We start from the raw sequence: 18090 nt of genomic DNA, 5'->3' as shown, positions 1-18090 counted from the left end.
CTCCTCGTGTTGCTGCCATGGCGTTAACGCGTAGCGGATCCCATAAGGATTTGTGCCAGGCTGAGCGCTGCACACGCCCCGTCCCGACGGGCTAAGAGGTAGCAGGAAAAGTAGGTGGTTGGGAGAGCGTCGGTAGCTCAAGTCTACTCAGGTGCCACGTCTTCAGCGCTGCCACGTGTAGCTCGGGCTAAAGCCGCTTCTGTTGCCAGGTGGGAGCAGCGGGGAAGGAGATGTTCCTCACCTCAGCGCTGGAAGCAGGATGAATCTCATGTCTATGGCGACAGATCCCGAGCTGAAATGGATAACCCTGTGGGTCCGCATCAGGTGGGCGGCCGTGCTGGCGCTGCTCCTGGGCTCCCTGGTGATGCTGCTGCTCCCGCTGGCCGCTGTGGACGATCAGTGCCAGGCTGTGCTCAAAGGACTCTCCTTCCTGAGAAGTAAACTGGGCGCAGGCTCTGCGGGGGTCACAAGGTACACCGGACAAACAACCGGGCTGAGTGTGACCTCCAAGGGGCTGGAGCTGCTGGTGCTGAAAAGCAAGGCATCACCAGGTAAGAGTGTCCCTGTATCCAGGTATCTGCCCCACACACACTCCTTATGGTCTCCTGTACCCCGTAACAGTGACAAATTCTCACTGCCCAACTGCCAATTAACATCAGCTGTAAATGACCCAGACGTCAGCCATGCCCGACTGCATTCCATCGCCCTGTGCTGCAGAAGGGCGACGCGCTGGCGTTCCCTCGGTGCTGCTTTGTCTCAGAAGTTTTTCCTCATGCTTTTCGTACTAGTGAATCCTGTTGGGGTAACTGGAAGAGAGAGGAGTAGTTTAGTACATAGTAAAACCTGGGCTACACAGCATTAATCCTGAAATCCTGGCTGGCACAGAACAGCCTGTGTGGCTGCGGTTTTTGCCTTTATCAGCCGGGACAGAAATGTAGAAAACATTGAGAGGAATCACTTCAATTCCAGCACTGTATCATTGCTTGCATTAGAGCCATTATTGCTGGGAAGATACTTGATCGGTGAAAAACCAGACAAGTGCTGTGAGCACCTGCGGACTGTGCTTCCAGCAAGAGATCTGGTGTTACTGCCAAGAGAATGTATATAAGATGAGAAGGCTTAAGTAGAAATTTTGTTACGGTTCTTACAGACTGGCTTTATTTCATTTTTGTGTCAGTGAACAGTGACAGTCTCCAGAGGTTTTCAGTCAAGCTTGCTACCCTGTTATCTAACTGTTACTGTTGAATTTCAGAAGTGAGGTTAGAAGCCAAAGCAGCCCTGAACCAGGCCCTCGAAATGAAGCGCCAAGGCAAGCGGGAGAAAGCCCACAAGCTCTTTGTGTACGCCCTCAAAATGGACCCTGATTATGTGGATGCCCTGAATGAATTTGGTATCTTTTCCGAAGAGGAAAAAGATATTCTTCAGGCCGACTATTTGTACTCCAAAGCACTAACCCTTTCTCCCTGTAACGAGAAGGCTTTGATCAATCGGGACCGGACGCTGCCTTTAGTGGAAGAGATAGATCAGAGGTATTTTAGCATCATTGATAGCAAGGTTAAAAAAGTGATGGCAATCCCCAAAGGCAATTCTGCCCTGCGCCGGGTGATGGAGGAGTCCTACTATCACCACATCTACCACACGGTTGCTATCGAAGGCAACACTTTGACGCTGTCGGAAATCCGACACATCATCGAGACCAGATACGCTGTTCCTGGAAAAAGCTTAGTGGAGCAGAACGAGGTGATCGGCATGCACGCGGCTTTGAAATACGTTAACACCACGCTGGTGTCGCGCATCGGCTCCGTAACCATCAGCGACATCCTGGAAATCCACCGGAGGGTGCTGGGCTACGCCGACCCTGTGGAAGCCGGGCGGTTCAGGACCACTCAGGTGTTTGTGGGACATCACATACCGCCGCATCCCCAGGACGTCGAGAAACAGATGCAGGAGTTTGTGCAGTGGATGAATTCGGAGGACGCCATGAGCTTGCACCCCGTGGAATTCGCGGCGTTAGCTCACTACAAGTTGGTTTATATCCACCCGTTCGTAGATGGCAACGGAAGGACCTCACGCCTGCTGATGAACCTCATTCTCATGCAGGCTGGCTACCCACCCATCACCATCCGTAAGGAGCAACGGGCCGAGTACTATCACGTCTTGGAAGTGGCCAACGAGGGTGATGTGAGGCCTTTCATACGCTTTATTGCCAAGTGCACCGAGACGACTCTGGACATGTTGCTCATCGCCACCACCGAGTACTCCGTGGGCTTACCTGAAGCAGACGGCAGCGCTGCTGGGTGCGAACAAACTATCCCTGTCAAGACCTGAGGGGTTGTGGACGTTTAGAAGCCAAAAAAACGTGTGGGAGAACAGGAGGCCAAGACACCCAGTATTCCCACTGGGAAATAACTCGACAGGAGCGGTCACTCTTTAGCATTTCCTTTATTTAAAGTGTCTTACATTTGATTAAATTAATATAATTTATTTATATACATTATGCCAAGCTGAACCGTGAACTGCTGATGTTGACTGTGCACTGTACGTTGCTTGTGCTACCGGAAGGACGTGGGGAGAGGTGTCAGACGGGCTCAACAAGCTGAAGTAGAATTTAATTTCTCCTTCAAATTCTTTGGGAAGCTGCTTCAATCACAACCCTTCACCTGGTTGATCAAGTGTATTGTATTACCTTCGCAAGGAGCTGCTAGGCAAGACAAAGTCTTAAGTGAGTTGTTGCTTTTGTGTTACCTCCTCCCTGTTACTCTCAGCTATGTTAATCAGAATCTTTCCCTTCAGTCATAGAAGTTTGCCAGTACAGCGAAGGCATCTCTCCCCTCCCACTCCTGTTTTCAGTAGCACTCCGCATGTTTCCTTTCAGTTGCCTTCCCTAGGGTGAGTTTTTCTACAATAAAGGGGAAGGGTTTGGTTTAAGGTTACAGATGATGTGGCTGGAACAAGAGAAGAAATGCTCTCTGCCTTATTTCGCTGAACTGCGAGGTGGTTTTGCTGCACTTCAGACAGAAGGAGTGCCTGGTGCTCCAAGGCCTTGCCTCAGATCCCACCACAGCAAGCAGGATCCTTGGGAAAAACTGCAGCTGTCCTCACACAGTTCAGTTCAGTGTTTGAAAAGAGCTTGCTTCTGCAAAGCTGCAGGCAGAAAAGGTTATTATACATAACCACGAGACAACCTTAATCAGTTGTGCCAATTTGTTTAAGAAAGGGTATAGCAAGTTTGCTAAAAACTCAAGTTTCGTCCATCTACCAAGGGAACTTGTCTCAGTTAATTACCAGGTCACCTCACCGCGATAAATGCATCAAGAATCACCCACGGCCTCTTTGTGAGGCCACAGTGGCAGTTGGTGCAGTACCAGTCAAAGCAGCACGCTCTGCGTTTGCTTTTAAGGTACAAGCACCTGCAACCCAACGCAGAACAGCTGCCCACACCCCTGCCTGCCAGCTGTGTAACAGCAGAATTGATCCCAAACACTTTTAAGGTCAGAAAACTTCCAATCAAGAGTGCTGTTAAGCTTAAACCCTTTGCGAAACAGCACAAGCTGTTAAGACTGTCCCAGGCCAGTGTAGAGTTTCTTCCCTTCTAACCCTCTCTTACCTGCAGGACAGTTAGGACATATTTTATCCAAGCAGGCAACAGGAGGAGACTGGGAGTTACTGGTGCACTACAGCAGCACTCTGGGTGAACCTCCTGGCTGCTGCTGCCAGGGAAACACGCGAAAGCTGAGGAAGGTGGTTCTGTCGTTACAAAGCATGCTTATTTTTGTAGCACGGCGTGAACGTAAATAAAATCTGCACTTTAGAGCTCTGGGAAAAGATATATATGTTATTTTAGTAACAAATTAATAAAACTATTTTAATATTAAGAGTCTGTTGTTTGGAATTAGGCTGTTCTCAAAGCACTTTGGTGCTGCGGTGAATTACACCAACCCATCCCCGCTCCCTACAGGCAAGCCCAACCCCAGCAGCCACAGGAAACTTGAATGCCAGCCTTAGCAGTCCAACCCACAGACCAAAGCTTGTATTAAAGCGCTATCAGAACGTTTCTAAGCCGGTTTTGAGCCCCGCTGCATCACCGGTCCAGCAGTGGCCAGCACAGGAGGCAGCACACTGTGCGAGCACAGCCCTTGGCTGTTTGACCACAGCTGTGGTGGTGACGGGGCACAGAGCAAGGAAGGAGGCCGACCCTTTCCAAGTAAAAGTCAAATCAGCACAGAGCGTAAGCGCTGAAAATCGTATTTATTTGCAGCGGTGCTTGTGTCGTACAAGTGACCTTGGTACCAGGGTACCCCCTCTCGCTCAGCCCCTCCCTGCGTTGACTTCCAAAATCAGCAGCAGTTTGAGTTGACGGGCAGTCACATCTCTATCCAAGATCACGCACCAGAGATCAGTTTGAAGTCCGAGGTGATTATTGAAGCAGTTCTAGGATATTCATACTAGACGGAATGAGCTACTTCAAGGGATTTCAGTGACACGTGTGTATCTCAGTGCACCCGAGAGGTGAGGTACATCAGTATTACCCAGCTGCCATAGGATAAGTGCAATTCCAATGCCCACATTTAAACAAAAGCAAAGAGTATTTATAGAAAACCTTTGAGAACTCGAGTTTAATAAACCAAGAAATGTCAGCTTGCACTTCACATTTGTACAAAACCATACAGAAACCACCTGCGAAAGACATGAGCTAGCTAGCAAAAACAACCTCAAAGGAAAACATAAAAATAAAAAAGAAATGGTCCTCAGCAACAGCATGTACAGCTTTTATGGGAAACAAAAAGTTACCAGATCTAAGTATTACCTCATAACACTTAAAAATAATAATCTGGATGTCTTTTACAAATACACAATATAAAAAACAGCTCAACTCGAACAGAACAGTTAACCGGATACATATATATGTATATACATATACACACATATGTATAGAAACTCTCCCAATACTAAAATAGGCCATTGTGGTGAAGTTACTAGCATCTGCCATTTATTGAACTCTGACTGGAAGGAGATGAATGTCCCTGCGTGTATGTGGGTTGGGTGTCAAATGGGTTCGCCGTGAGAGAGGACTGCAATCACAATCAACCGACCAGTGGAGCTCGACAAGGTTTAACACCCGGCTTTCACGTCTCATTCGTTAACGAAAGAGAAACGGCTGTAATTGAGAAAACTTGATGCAGCATCCGACCTGTACAGGGAGTATTTCCCCCCTCGTTACCCTCAATATGAGGAATCATATAACGCCCATTTACCAGAACATAGTACAACTCCTTGCTGTTAGAAACAGAGGAAACAAAAAAAATGGGTTTGTACCATCCTACACTGATCTCGATGAATGCAGCAGTCTAGAACAGTATTTACACACGATTGTGACTGGCGTTCTCTCCTCGCTAGCATAAGGACACAACATGGCTTCCAAAAAAGGCATTTCACATTTTTACTAGACCTGCTGATTGCAGACTCTTTTAAATTTTTGCTCACTTTTTCAGTAGCATCTTGGCAAAATCAGCGTTGGACATCCTTTTAGGTTCCTCGGGGGTTTTGGATGAAGTTGCTGGTGAGTTCTGGACCATGCCGTTCTCAGCCTTGGCCACGGGGTTACCCTGGCGCTGCAACGCACGAGGCATCATCGAAAGCTGTGTCCTGCCCTTCCCTCGGCTGGAGAGTAAAAAAAGTGACATTTAAAAATATCCCAGTGCTCTTCGAACACACCACGCTAGCTCAGGGAAACAGAAAGGGCTTTGTTCGCCGTGAGGAACGCTCATTTAGATACTACTATCGAAAGGAATGACAGGAATAAGTAGTGCAAAGCTTTGCACGGGTGCCCTTTGAAACAGTATACCCAGTCCCGGCAGAGAACACCTGCTCAACAGTCCCCAGAAACCGAAGCTCCGTGTTTATCTACAGGGCACGTACAACAAAACCAGCAGGAACGCCCCAAAAGATGAAAGAGCACCCTTAATGCACCAACATCCGATGCCCAAAACTCTCAGTCATTACAAACCTGCTTCTACTGGTAAAAAAATAATACAAAAGTCTGCTTTTCCTCATCAGTCCAGCAACCCGAATTTTTCTTCAGCACCTTTTAAACGTTCTCTAGCATTCTAGGTGAGTTTCCTACATTTTAACATATAACGAAACTCGGCATTTCCTTTTAAAGTTTTCCCTTTTTAACCCTTCGCGGATACTTACGCTCCGTAAACCTGTCGCGGGACGGCAAAGTGCGAGCCCCTGCCTGCCTCGGGTTTCTCCGGCAGCTTTCGGAGCGGTGGGTTACTGATGGCCACCTTGATGACATGTTCCTTCATCGTTAGGCCGTCCATTTTCAGCACAGCCTGCGAGGCCTGAGCTTCGTTTTCGTATTCCACATAGGCCAGGCCCTAACAAAAGAAAAGGGGTAACCCACATGAGCTTTACTGCTTCTTTCCTCACATTTTATTAGCTTTTGCTAGTAACTGGCATGAAAAATCATAAAGAAAGCAGAGGCAAACATGGCTAAATGTCCTTTAGCTGAAAAAAAAAAATAAATTTCTACACAAACATGCCGCCTGCATTTCTTGATGCTCCTTCATAATGCCCCAATTCGTGGAGGAAGTGTTAAAAAAAAAAAAAAACACAACAGAAGGAAACAGCAAGTACACTAGTAGCTGGGAGGTTTCACCTCTCAGTTCTGTTGTTGTTATTGTTTTAAATGACATCCCAAGCCCTAAGCTGTATTTTTGGATTATTGCAGATTTTACGTAACATTCAAAGTACATTTATTTGTGCTTCCGACAGAATCCGAGCTCAAACTAAGCTCAGAGCACGGGGTACATGTGAGCACACAACAGGAACTGCACTTGAGATGTTGCCAAGAGCTAGAAAACACACTTTAAAAAGATATATGCACATCATCATCAGAGTGGCCCCTGTTAGAAGCGCCCAACGTGCCCCATCAGCTGAGGTGTCAGGCACAACTTTGTCAGAGCAGCAGCTGGTTTAGAGTCTCTTATTTAACAAGGAGTCATTTATTCCAGGATGGAAATAATGAGCCCTGGCAGAGAGAGACAGCTCATTTCTCACCAGCAAATCTAGTACTGCAGCAGGTGTTGGGAACAATAGCCTCAAGAAACTGAAGAGCAGGAGGAGGACAATCAGTTGTGCCAGGTGAATTCTACCTAGCCAGTTACTTTAAAAACAAATATTCTTTGCGGACTTAAGAATGCCTATTTTTACTGGAAGTGCTGTAAACATCCTACAGCCGATTTACATCACATTCTCCTTGTGCAATTTAAGAAGTATTTTGAGAAAAAAATTTCTCTTCCCCTCCTACTTCTTATTTGTGAGCATGAAAGCACCCTGGGCTGCACAAATCCAAAGCATTTCCCCAAGTTTTACCGCAAAGCCAAGCTGGCAAGTTTTAAAGCATAAAGCTAACTTTTTGTGTTCGAACGTCATGTAGAGCTTCTTTCTGAAGAATTTCTTAAAATTAAGAGTGCATTCGGGATGCCTACCTTGGGTTTTCCTGCTCGGTTGGTGACCAGCCGGATGTCTTTCACATTCCCATGTGCTTTACACACATCTTCCAGCTCCTCCTTGGTGCAGGAAAAGGGCAAACCCGATATAAACAGTTTATGTTTCTCTAGTGTAGTGCTATACCTGAACACCTGAAGAAAGAAAGCGCTGTCAGACACCAAAGCAGACTCACAGGATTTCTAGCTATTACACCTCCAAAAGGTTATCAGAGTACTTCATATTTCTGTGATCCAAAACTACCTTAAAGCCATTTAAACACAGGCAAACAAGAACTTGCAAATAAACATCTTGCTTCTAAACCCGTATGTCTCCCGCACAAGAAGGCAGGCAGTGATGTCATCTTGCTCACCTGTCACTATCTGAACATTTAAGTTTTTCTGAGCAGTAACTCCATAACGTAGAAAACCACCGATGATGCAACTGATCTCTAGTACAGACCATTAACAAAAATCACTGGGTTGTGTAATAAACGCCCACAGCTGTACAGACCCAGACCAAAAAAATAAAAGTTACTCCAAAGATTGAGATGCTCAGGTGAGACTCTGGCATATCACACCATTAACGAGCTGCCCAGACGAGCAGGCTTCTGCAAACCCTGAGTAAGCTGATGTCAATCCTGGTTAATGACAAAGAGACACAAGATGCAAGAACTCCCAGATCACAGCGTTACTTCCAAGACAGACCGTTATCATTCCAAAGCAGCACAACATGAACTCGTGAGCTGGAAGCACCATACTCTGCTGGCTTTCCTAGGCAGTCTCACCGTTAAACCCATTTACTTGAAAGAATAAAAGTTTACCTTGAAGTCTGGATTCTTGTTCTTGTCAACACAAGGAGAAACAAACATGGGCCTTCCCTCCACAGCTTTACGATCCAAGCCAAGAGCTTGGAGAGCAGATTTCTCTTCCTTGAATTCTACATAGCAGTAGCCCCTGAAAGTCCCCTTGTTGCTGAACACGGGACGGATTTCCACCACCTCCCCGCAGCTCTCAAAGAGCTCTTTCAGCTTCACCTCGGGATCTGCCATGTTGTAGGAAAGGTTGCTGACAAAGACGGTGACGTTATCTTTGCTGCTGTCGTGTAAAACTTTGGGGATGTCTTTTCGACTGGTAGATGACTTTTCCTTTTGATCTGTTGGGTGATCTGGCTTTTCAGGGCCACTTCTTCCAAACAGCCCCGTTTCTACCTCCATGTCTTCTTCCAGAAGTACACCGTCACCATCGCCCTTGTGTCTCTTGCTGGGCTGCTCTGCTGAGTAATGAAATTAAAAGCCTTACTAGAAAAGAAAAGGACACCACTGAAATTCAGTTGTCCTCCATTACCGCTACAGAGTTTGGCAACAGCACGTGAAACCAAATACAATTTTGTGTCTTAAAGACACAAAATTAAAATCTTCCTTGGGTTCTTAATAATGAATTATTTGACCAAGACAACACGGATTTAGATGAAAGCAACATGAATATTTTTTTTCCTCTCTTCTGTCAGTCACAAGTACTGATTCACATTCTTTGTCTAATGGGATTTTTTTTTTTTTAAAGGTAAGAAACAAAAAATTAAAAGCTCCCAAAACTACCAGGGGCAGCAATCTAATAAAATCTTCTGTTACCACCTTCCAAGAGACTGCCACAATACTTGCAAAAATGTGATATTTTTTTTGTTGTTTTTTTTTTTTAAATACAATACTTCTCTGAAATAAGAAAAACTTAAAAACCCTCTCGAAGTCCTTACAGACTTCTGTTGGTCAAAAACCATTTAGTCTTGCTTTCATGCCACTACCACAATAAAGAACTCTCAGGAGAAAGGGACCCTGAACAGAAACCAGTGACAGCACTTCCTCACGTGTCCCTAACAGAAAGAAGACAACCAACTGTTGCCAGAGATCTGAAGTTTTAATTTTTTTTTACCTTCTTCTTGTCCCCATTCACCTTCATCGTCATCATCAGCTTTGCGTTTGTCTCCAAGCCTGGTTTTTTTCGCTTTTTTGGAAGCTTTTTTTTCTGCCCGAGCCTGCTTTCGCTGCTCAGCCTTCTCTTCCTCCTGCTTTGCCAGAGCAGCTTCTTTCTCAGCAGCCTACAAATATGAAAGATTTATTATTATTTTTTTCTAGTGACTGCAGGCTGCAGAGCATTTTCTAGAGTACTGAACCTGGTGAGCTTTCTCCTAGGCTACATTAAACACAGAGTGTTCACAGGATCCTCATTTAAAGCACATTGGCTCTTACAGCTTTCCTGGAGCACATGTTACTCTTATCTCCATCCAAGAGTCAAAAGGTGAAAGATGAAAAGCATCAAAGAAGTTAATCATCATTTTAAACTAAAATCAAGATTTCTGAGATAATTCAGGCTTATCTATGGGAAGCAACGTTGGAAATCTGACATTCAGACAAGTATGACCTTAATACAGGTATTTCCTCTAAAAAGCTTAGATAGTTCACAGAAAGTTCCAACCTTTGCTCGTTGCTCATTAACTCGAGCTAATCTGTTCTCCGTCTTTTGAACCGCCGCATCCCAGTCTTCCAGCGTTCCTAAACGATAACAAACAGCCTTGTATTTTGCTTTCTCATAATTTGAAAAAACCCCACAACTTTGGAAAAATGAGAGTCAATGAGGTCCCTGAAAATATTAACCATTACACACAGAAATTCTAACTATAATGAGTCGCCTTCAAAGAAAAAAAAAAAAACAAAACAAAAAACACAAAACCACAAAACCAAAGAAACAAAATCGAAAACCCAATCAGAGCAGAAACCTCTCATTTATAATACAACACTCAAAAACAAACAAAAAACCCCATGGAAATATTCAATTACAGCTGGCTCCAAGTTGGGCCAGAAAAGAAGAAAAAAGAAGTGCTTGTGCATACTACTGTAGTGAAAAGAAAATAAGCCTTCACCAAAATACAGCAAGCTAGATTAGAATTCAGTTGGCATCACTGCACATGAAGCAGACGACACGCAGTGAAGTTACCTTCAATCCTCTCCAGCGTGAGCAGCACCTCGCAGACGTGCTCGGGGTAGTCGCTCGTGCACTGCACGGCTCGGTGCAGCGCCTTCCTGCAGTGCTGGGTGTCCCCGTGAGCTCTGCGGGAGGGGAAACCGCGGCGGTAAGGAGCCTCCGTGTCAAAATGACAAGACAGGACAGGTAACTACACCCCACGCAAACGTCTTCCCTCCTTCCCCAGCAACCCCACACTACAGCGTTGCCATAATATTTCCAAAATACACTGCAGAGCTGCTGCAAGAACCTTAAAAATTTATTATAAACCTGTATAAAGTACAGCCACGCTAAGCATCTAACATCTTTGTCTCACACAGGTGAGGAAAACTAAAGAGTTAACTCATTATGGCCTGAAACTGCACGAGGGTAGATTTAGATGAGCTATAAGGAAGAAATTCTTCCCCATGAGAGCAGTGAAGCTCTGGCACAGGTTGCCCAAGGAGGCTGTGCATGCTCCACCCCCAAAAGTGTTCCAGGCCAGGTTGGACGGGGCTTGGAGCAACGTGGGCTGGTGGGAGAGAGGTGTCCCTGCCCACAGCAGGGGGGTTGGAATGAGATGAACTTCAAGGCCCCTTCCAACCTGAACCATTCTGTGATTCTATGATTCTCCCAGCCAGGCAAGCTCTTACCTTTCCAGGTTATAATACTCCAGCCACATGTTAGCGTATTTGGCGTTTCCTTTAGTCATGATGTTGTCCCAGAGCTCTCTGGCCTTCTGCATGTTGTTGCATAAGCGGGCCTGAAACACAGCAGTCAAAGCTCTCAGGGAATTCAGGATTATTTGTTCAACTCTCTGCCTCACCTACGCTCCCCTACAAAAACGGGAACACCCCAGGTGATGCACACACACCCAAGAAGATGTATCTGCTTTGAAGTGAACACCTAACACAATCCTGCTACTGAGTAACACTTCCCTGGCCCACTTGTTACACCAGTCCTGGTTTCCAGCTCCCACACGCGTTTTATTTTGGTCATTATAAAATAAATAAATTAGGTAGTTATTTCTGAATTCTTCCTTTTGTTGTTATTCATGGATGTGCCTAACAAAACAAATACAAATCCAGTTCTCAGCCTCAGAGAAGGGAGCAGGGGAAGAGGGGAAATGGATTAAGTAGAGGTCAACGAGTACGCTGGACTCGTCGACTTAAAACTGCTTTAGAGTAAGCTGAATCACACCTGGATGTACCTACTTTCTCCCTCCACTAAGCAGAGAGAAAGCGAACGCAGTTAATTGGAATTACTGAGACAAAATGCCAAGAAGTACAAGAGGACCACATTCTGCGGGTGGAATGTTCAAACCATCTACTTCCTCTATTCTAGCAATTTAAACGCAGCCGACAGAAACATCACCTCAACTCTCGCCCAGTTCTGCATGATGGTGCAGGATGGATCTCCGCTTTCGCTGAATCCTGGGAATAAAAAGAAATTCTTTGTGAATGGCTCTTCGAAATAAAGCATTTATTAAACAAGTTCTGTGCTGCCAAAGAAAGGTTTACCTGTAGCTTTCTTAAAGTTTTAAGACATTTGAAGACAAGTCAGATGTTGTGTGGAGAACAGGTCTTACAAAAAATATTTTGAACAAGAGAAAACAATGTATTGGATGATTTAACTTACGCTCTTCTACTTCTTGTTTCAAATACTCCACAGCACGTGCAAATGCAGACCGCAGCTCTTCTAGTTCCTTACTCGAGTCTTCAGAAGAGGAAAAAAAAAAAAAAGAAAATTAAATTCCAATTTTAAGGGAATTCTTTCATTTCCCATCCACTAAAACCTTTCCCTTTACACCCAGCATGATTTTACTGGGGGGCAGGGCAAGCCAAAACATTATTACTTCAGTAAAACTCACTACATAAGAAAGCATCAAGGACCTAAACTGTGAGGCAAGGCATTTTTGTTACAGCACAATCTATTTTGTCAGCAAGACGCTGCTTGAAACCAACGAAATTCGTATATTTTATAGACATGAACTGGCCAGAAAGTAAATATCTGTGAAATATATAAAACTACTGGTAAATTTATAAGTTATAAGCACTGATTCAAGAGAGGTACACAGGAAATAGCTGAAATATTTATTCACACATCTATACCTTGTGTAAAATCCACCCTTCTTCTCAGGTAATCAAGATATGCCTGCCAGATTTCTACATAGTCCGTTGCCTGAATAAAACCTGCGTTCAGAGCTTTTTCAAACATTTCTGCAAGAAAACAGGGGAAAACGCATTTACTTTTCAGATACTGACAAAATTAAAAAGCCTTGAAGAAGTACATACACCTTCCTAGGAATACAGGAAAATACGAGAAACCCTCCGTATGGTAAACAAGTTTAAAAAGCAAATTTAAGAGCCAGTTTAATTCAGTCTTGTTTGGGCAAGGCTGTTCACAGAATCATTCATTGCTCGCTTAGAACTGAAGCTCCTTAATAAAAGCATGTTTGTCCTAGAAGGCTGTTTCATCAGCTCCATGGCTGTTGCAGCAGGATGAAAACAACCCCTACAAATCACCGCTTGTCACTGGGCTGCATCTTAAGTAAGTTTTCCCAAGATGGTCTTGCTTTACCAGAAATAACATCGTGATCAACTCGATGCCTCTCCATCGCCAGAAGGTATCTGATCCACAGCCCAACCGTCCAGGGGCAGTTCCTAACAGCGCGGTCGTGAGCAGACAAGACCAATTCTTTCACTTTCAGTTGCCGGTCCTGAAATAATTATACAAAGTTTTAAGTCTCTGTTAGCCAGAGAGACAATAATTACCAGCTTATAAAAAGAGTCAACACCTTAAAACCAGGATTCGTGTTTTATATTTGAGAAGACAACGGAGCCTCCTGCAGAGAGCTACGCTCATCTCTTAACAGACCGACTTCCCATCCACAGGAACAAACCCCACTTCTCGAGTTGAATGTGATTTTCCAAGTGCACTAACCAGCCCAGATGGAAAGATAAAACATCTGGGTTTGCTTTGGCTTGTTAGTAAATTAGTTCTCTGTTCTCCCCAGTAAAATATTCAGGAGAGGGCTGGTGGCCCTCAAACAAATCTTTTTATTAATATATCAGTGCCTCCTGAAGGACGGGAAGCCTCCCCAGAACTGCTTTGCCAACAAAAACTAGAAGAAAAGGAGCAACGTCCTCAGAAGCAACGCCTCTGGACGATTAGCTACAAGGGACACCACCAGGGCTTACAGTGCAGCTGGTTATACCCAGGCAACTTTCTGCCAGACTGCAAGAGCAAATTTAATTCTGCAGAGAAAAAACACATTTCATTCATCTGGCTCATTCTCACAGCTGTTCATTTATCAGCCATTAAGAAAAAAGGAAAAAAGCCAACAGGAAAATAAAACCGCAAACATGTTTGTTTGGACTTGCCAAATACTGATTGTAGCGTGCCCAAAGATCTGGCACGAGGCAGTTCTCCGCCAAAGCCCTCTCGTAGATCAACTGGATGCGAGCTGGATCCCCCGCTTTCATCTCAAAATCAATGTACGCTTGATACTCTGCTAGCTTTGGTGTCTCGGCGCTCAGCTACACAACACAGAAGGGTATGAAAAAATTAGAACTCTTTGCAGCAAAACACGATTCAAACGGTTCATTTGTCGCTTAGAGCAGGGTTCATGCAAAACTCCACCCGAGCCTGGCCTCCCAATAGGAACAGCTTCCCATTTGTACACATCTCCAAATACGACCCTGGTTCTGAAGCCATTCAGAAATATAATAAAATTTGCAAAGAAAAAAAGTCACTCCAAAGTAATTAATTCTTAGTTTTAAAGGAAAGTATAAGTAACAGCATTACCAGTGCCTCTTCATATGGTTTACACTTCTCCAGTTGCTGCAGGGCTTTTTTGTAATTCTTGATTATTGTTTCCGGTATCGGTTCTTCTGACCACTCCTCATATTCAGCATACGAAGCCTCCATATCTATTAACACAGGCAGGAAATCCCATCAGTAACGCACTAAACCAACAGAATTCGACCCGTATTTGAATCCAACATGTTTATAATCCTCTTCAGGCTTTTGCATCTTAACTGTGAGACCACTGCACGTTGAAAGGGTTCAGCTGCTTCGCCTTACATAAGGTGCTGCAACACAAGCTTGACGTTAAAGCTCCTGATTTTGATTTAGAAAGTCTAAGGGGCAAGATTTTCCCCAAGGTTTAAAGAAGAGAGGCCAACTCAAAATTCTTTCAATATGCAGACAAAGAAGTCCAAGAAGTGCACTTAGCTTTTTAAGCAAAGCAGCAAGGAAAGGGACTCAAGTTTGAAGTAGGAACCAGATGTTCCAGGATTCCAACACAGTCAGTGGGTACCTCTCCCTACCAACAAAGGTTCATAACATGGTGATCATCACGGCTGGGTTCCACTTGGTAAGGGTCACGTTTTGTGCTCATCACTTTTACTTTTGATACCCTCAAATTATCTACCGAAGTAACAGAACCGAGTGTCACTAAGCAAGGATATTTCTGAATGAAAGGGATCTGCGCGTCAGTCAAGAGGCTCTGAAGACAAATGTCACCGAGTAAAGCCCAGACAAGTCCTCCAGCCGCAGCCTGTGTGGCTCTACCAAAAGAATAATCACGACTAACGCCTGGATGACGGTACAGCAGCTTATCCACACCGGCTCTTACCTAACAGCGGAATCCCCAGCTGGCGCCTGAACAGCGTGTGGATCTTCTCGAGCTGGCTGCAGAGCATCTGCTGCTGCTCCGGTGACGGAACGCTGCCAGGAGCTGGCTACAAACAAAAAGGATTGAAAAGAAAAATAAAAAAAAATTAAAAAAAAAAAAAAATCGAATCAGTTCCTTCAAGCCCAAGCTGACGAACGCCATGGGGTGTCGTTTATGAACTGGGGGACCCGGGCTCTGCGTGACAACGTGATCCTTGAAGGAGAGGTGCAGCCAAGTCACATTTCAGGCCACTGCTGTGAAGGCTAAAACTTGGGAATTGTTAAAGCTGGATGGAGGTGAGAAGCATTCCTCAAAAAAACCAACAAACCCAAAACAAGCAGCACATGCTCATGTTGTTTCACAAACCCACTGGGCTGCCAAATAGTTTTTGAACAAATCCCTGGTGTGTGCGTAGATGACTTAAAACTCTTGGTTTTCCTTCTGTTTGCGAAGGAAAGGGTGCTCTCCTGTTACTCCTTTGTTAGAGCATTTCACAGAACGGGGTTGAAAGGAATCTTTACAAGAGGATCTAGTTCCAACCTCCCCCCTACCGTGGGCAGGGACAGCTTTTAACTGCAAAATAGAAAAAGAAAGATTCACATCCTGGCCATCTTACAAAGGGATCTTCTGCAGATGCCAGACTGTGCATTCCGGGGATAACATCACCATCAGCCAGAAGTCCCAACAAGAGTGAAATAATGAACCAATTAAAAGCTAAAAGTCTAGAAGTGTAAACCCAAGTGACTACGTGTAAAAATACTCACCAGCAAGAACGCCAATTAAAGATGAAGCTACGTGACTTAAAGTTACTCTTGCTGGTTCCAGCTGACAGGGCAGAGGGAAACTTTGTTTCGGGATGCAAGATTTTATCATCTTAAATTCCTCACTACATCACCTAAACACACAGATCAGGTCTTTTTTTTCCCCCCAGACCAAAGGGTCAGTTTCCATGGCTGACAAAGAACCAACGGTGTAACGCAGCCTCTTCTCTCCAGAGAGTTCGGAAACCAAACCGCAACTTGCTCCCCACGAGAGCACCCTCACCTGCGCCGTCTCCAGGATGGCGTTCTCGAACTCCCGATACGCTTCCCAGAGAGCAGTTCCCTTCGTCACGTGCAGCCCGACGGCAGTCAGCGCCCTCTCGAATATCGAGCGGACTTTCTCGATTCCCCCTTCCTGCCCAATGCCGCCGATCGAATACTGGGCATATTCCAACCAGATCTCAGGACCTAAAGGAAGGTAGGAGAAACAGATGACCTAATGCCCTCAAAAACAGGGGGAAAAAAAAAAAAAAGGCGACTCTGCTTCCCACACACCTCATTTGCCACATAACCAGCAATACCATCCAATGCAGTAAAGTTAAAATATTTTTTCTGTGCTCTCAGTTCAGCACCAGCAGCGATGGTTTTCTTCTGGGAGAAGTCATTCTTGTCACTGTTACCGACAGGGACTCCTGTAAACCACCTCTGGTGAACAAGTTTAGGCTGAAAGTTTTAAGCTACAGCTGCAAAAATGGAAAAGCAGGACATCCTGTATTTCCCTCGCAGTTAACGGGGACAGTCAGAGCTTGGTACCGTGGCACAGCCGTGGTTACCTGCTTCACAGGGTTTTGAGAGTGTGTCCCAGGCAGTAATTACAAGCTGCTCTGAAAGAGCTGTCACGCAGCAGAGGCGGCAGCAAAGCCGGCGCTAACCAACAGAGGAGGAAAAATGAGCCTGTTCCAAGCATTCACTGTCCTCAAAGGGCTAAAGAACCCGCAACGGGTAACGGAGAAAGCATTCCCTCAGCCACCACTGCTACTTTTAGAGATTAGAGAAGTGCAAAAATACATTTAAGACTTTTTACACCATTTGCTAAGAAGATACATATTAAAGACCACGGCAGCACTTAAAGCGGTGCCTTAACTCCAGCGCTTCGGAGGAACCAGCACTCGCTCCACACTAATATTTTTGATCCGCATGATGACAGAAGGAAGAAGCTTTCCTAGAAAGTCATAATCCGAATGCAACCCCACACGTTTGGTAGCGTATATAAACGACTCACAGATGTAGTCTTTCACAGCTCTCTCGAACAGCTCGTAAACTTTCTCTCGCTCCGAGCTCTCCGAAGCCATTTTGATCTCGTCCTTCAGCCAGTCCAGCCAAATCTCTGGAAGGAAGAAGTTCAGAAAGAAGAAATTAAATCTGCTTGCTGCATTTTCTTTGCCCCTGGGAGAGAGGAGGAGACGCTTGGTACCTTCGGTAAGTTTTCGCTCATCTTCTGGCGAGCTCTTCTGAGCTTGACCAGCTCTCCCTCCTGACGAAGCAGCTTTATCAGATCCAAGTGACAGTTATAGTCAAACGCATTGATGGAAAGCTTTAAAAAAAATATATACGTTATTTTTAAGCAGCACTGCTGAGTGACAGACATGAAGAAATCAGAAAATGTTGAGCAGAACAGAACCTCATGCTTCCTTCAGGAGGATAAAAATCTCACGTAGCCCAGACAACGCCACCTCCCCGCACGGCGTCGCAATGAACTTTGCTACTGGTTGCTTTTGGGTCACAAACAGACCTTTATAAAAGATGCTTCCAAGTTTAACGGAGCTTTAAAGTTAAGCTCAGAGCTCAGCTTACGGCTCTAAGCTCCAAAGTGCTCAAACACCAGCATCCGGAGGGCAGCAATCACCGGCTGCACAGACCCAAGTGCCTTTTTTCAATAGGGCCAAACGTTTTAATTTCTTCAAAGGCAACAACCCCCAGGCAGCTGCCCAAGCTTCTTCTCTGTAAGCACCAACTGACCACTAGAGTTCTCCAATTTCCCTCTTACAATAAAAAACGAACCCAGACGCTTCACTTCCACTCAGACTCCAAACACCCACAAACTGTCCTGGCGGTCCCCAGCATCCAACCACGCGAGCAACCATGGAAATTACACTTTTTG

The 18090-nt window shown here is 45.1% G+C and overlaps 2 protein-coding genes across 2 annotated transcripts; one reads left to right on the top strand and one right to left on the bottom strand.

The window, feature by feature from the left end:
* Window positions 1-211: 211 nt before the first annotated feature.
* Window positions 212-2500, top strand: FICD (FIC domain containing). Its single transcript, XM_009866813.1, has 2 exons — window positions 212-551; window positions 1253-2500. Exons 1-2 carry the CDS (start codon window positions 260-262, stop codon window positions 2326-2328), a joined length of 1368 nt encoding a protein of 455 aa, XP_009865115.1. The 5' UTR covers window positions 212-259; the 3' UTR covers window positions 2329-2500.
* Window positions 2501-5235: 2735 nt separating this feature from the next.
* Window positions 5236-17523, bottom strand: SART3 (squamous cell carcinoma antigen recognized by T cells 3; the record flags this gene model as incomplete). The annotated part of the gene is made up of 18 exons (XM_009866814.1): window positions 5236-5661; window positions 6196-6383; window positions 7497-7649; window positions 8318-8769; window positions 9423-9588; window positions 9966-10042; window positions 10485-10597; window positions 11144-11253; window positions 11865-11923; window positions 12129-12206; window positions 12602-12709; window positions 13071-13209; window positions 13874-14029; window positions 14298-14422; window positions 15130-15235; window positions 16213-16397; window positions 17212-17314; window positions 17395-17523. Coding segments are annotated over 18 exons (2628 nt in total), but the record flags the coding sequence as incomplete, so codon positions are not given.
* Between the last annotated feature and the right edge of the window lie 567 nt (window positions 17524-18090).

The sequence above is a fragment of the Apaloderma vittatum genome, unplaced genomic scaffold (genome assembly GCF_000703405.1).
Source record: "Apaloderma vittatum isolate BGI_N311 unplaced genomic scaffold, ASM70340v1 scaffold30933, whole genome shotgun sequence".
In the NCBI taxonomy this organism is placed as follows: Eukaryota; Metazoa; Chordata; class Aves; order Trogoniformes; family Trogonidae; genus Apaloderma; species Apaloderma vittatum.
The sequence above is the reverse complement of the archived record's forward strand: the minus strand, read 5'-3'. Positions and strand labels throughout refer to the sequence as shown.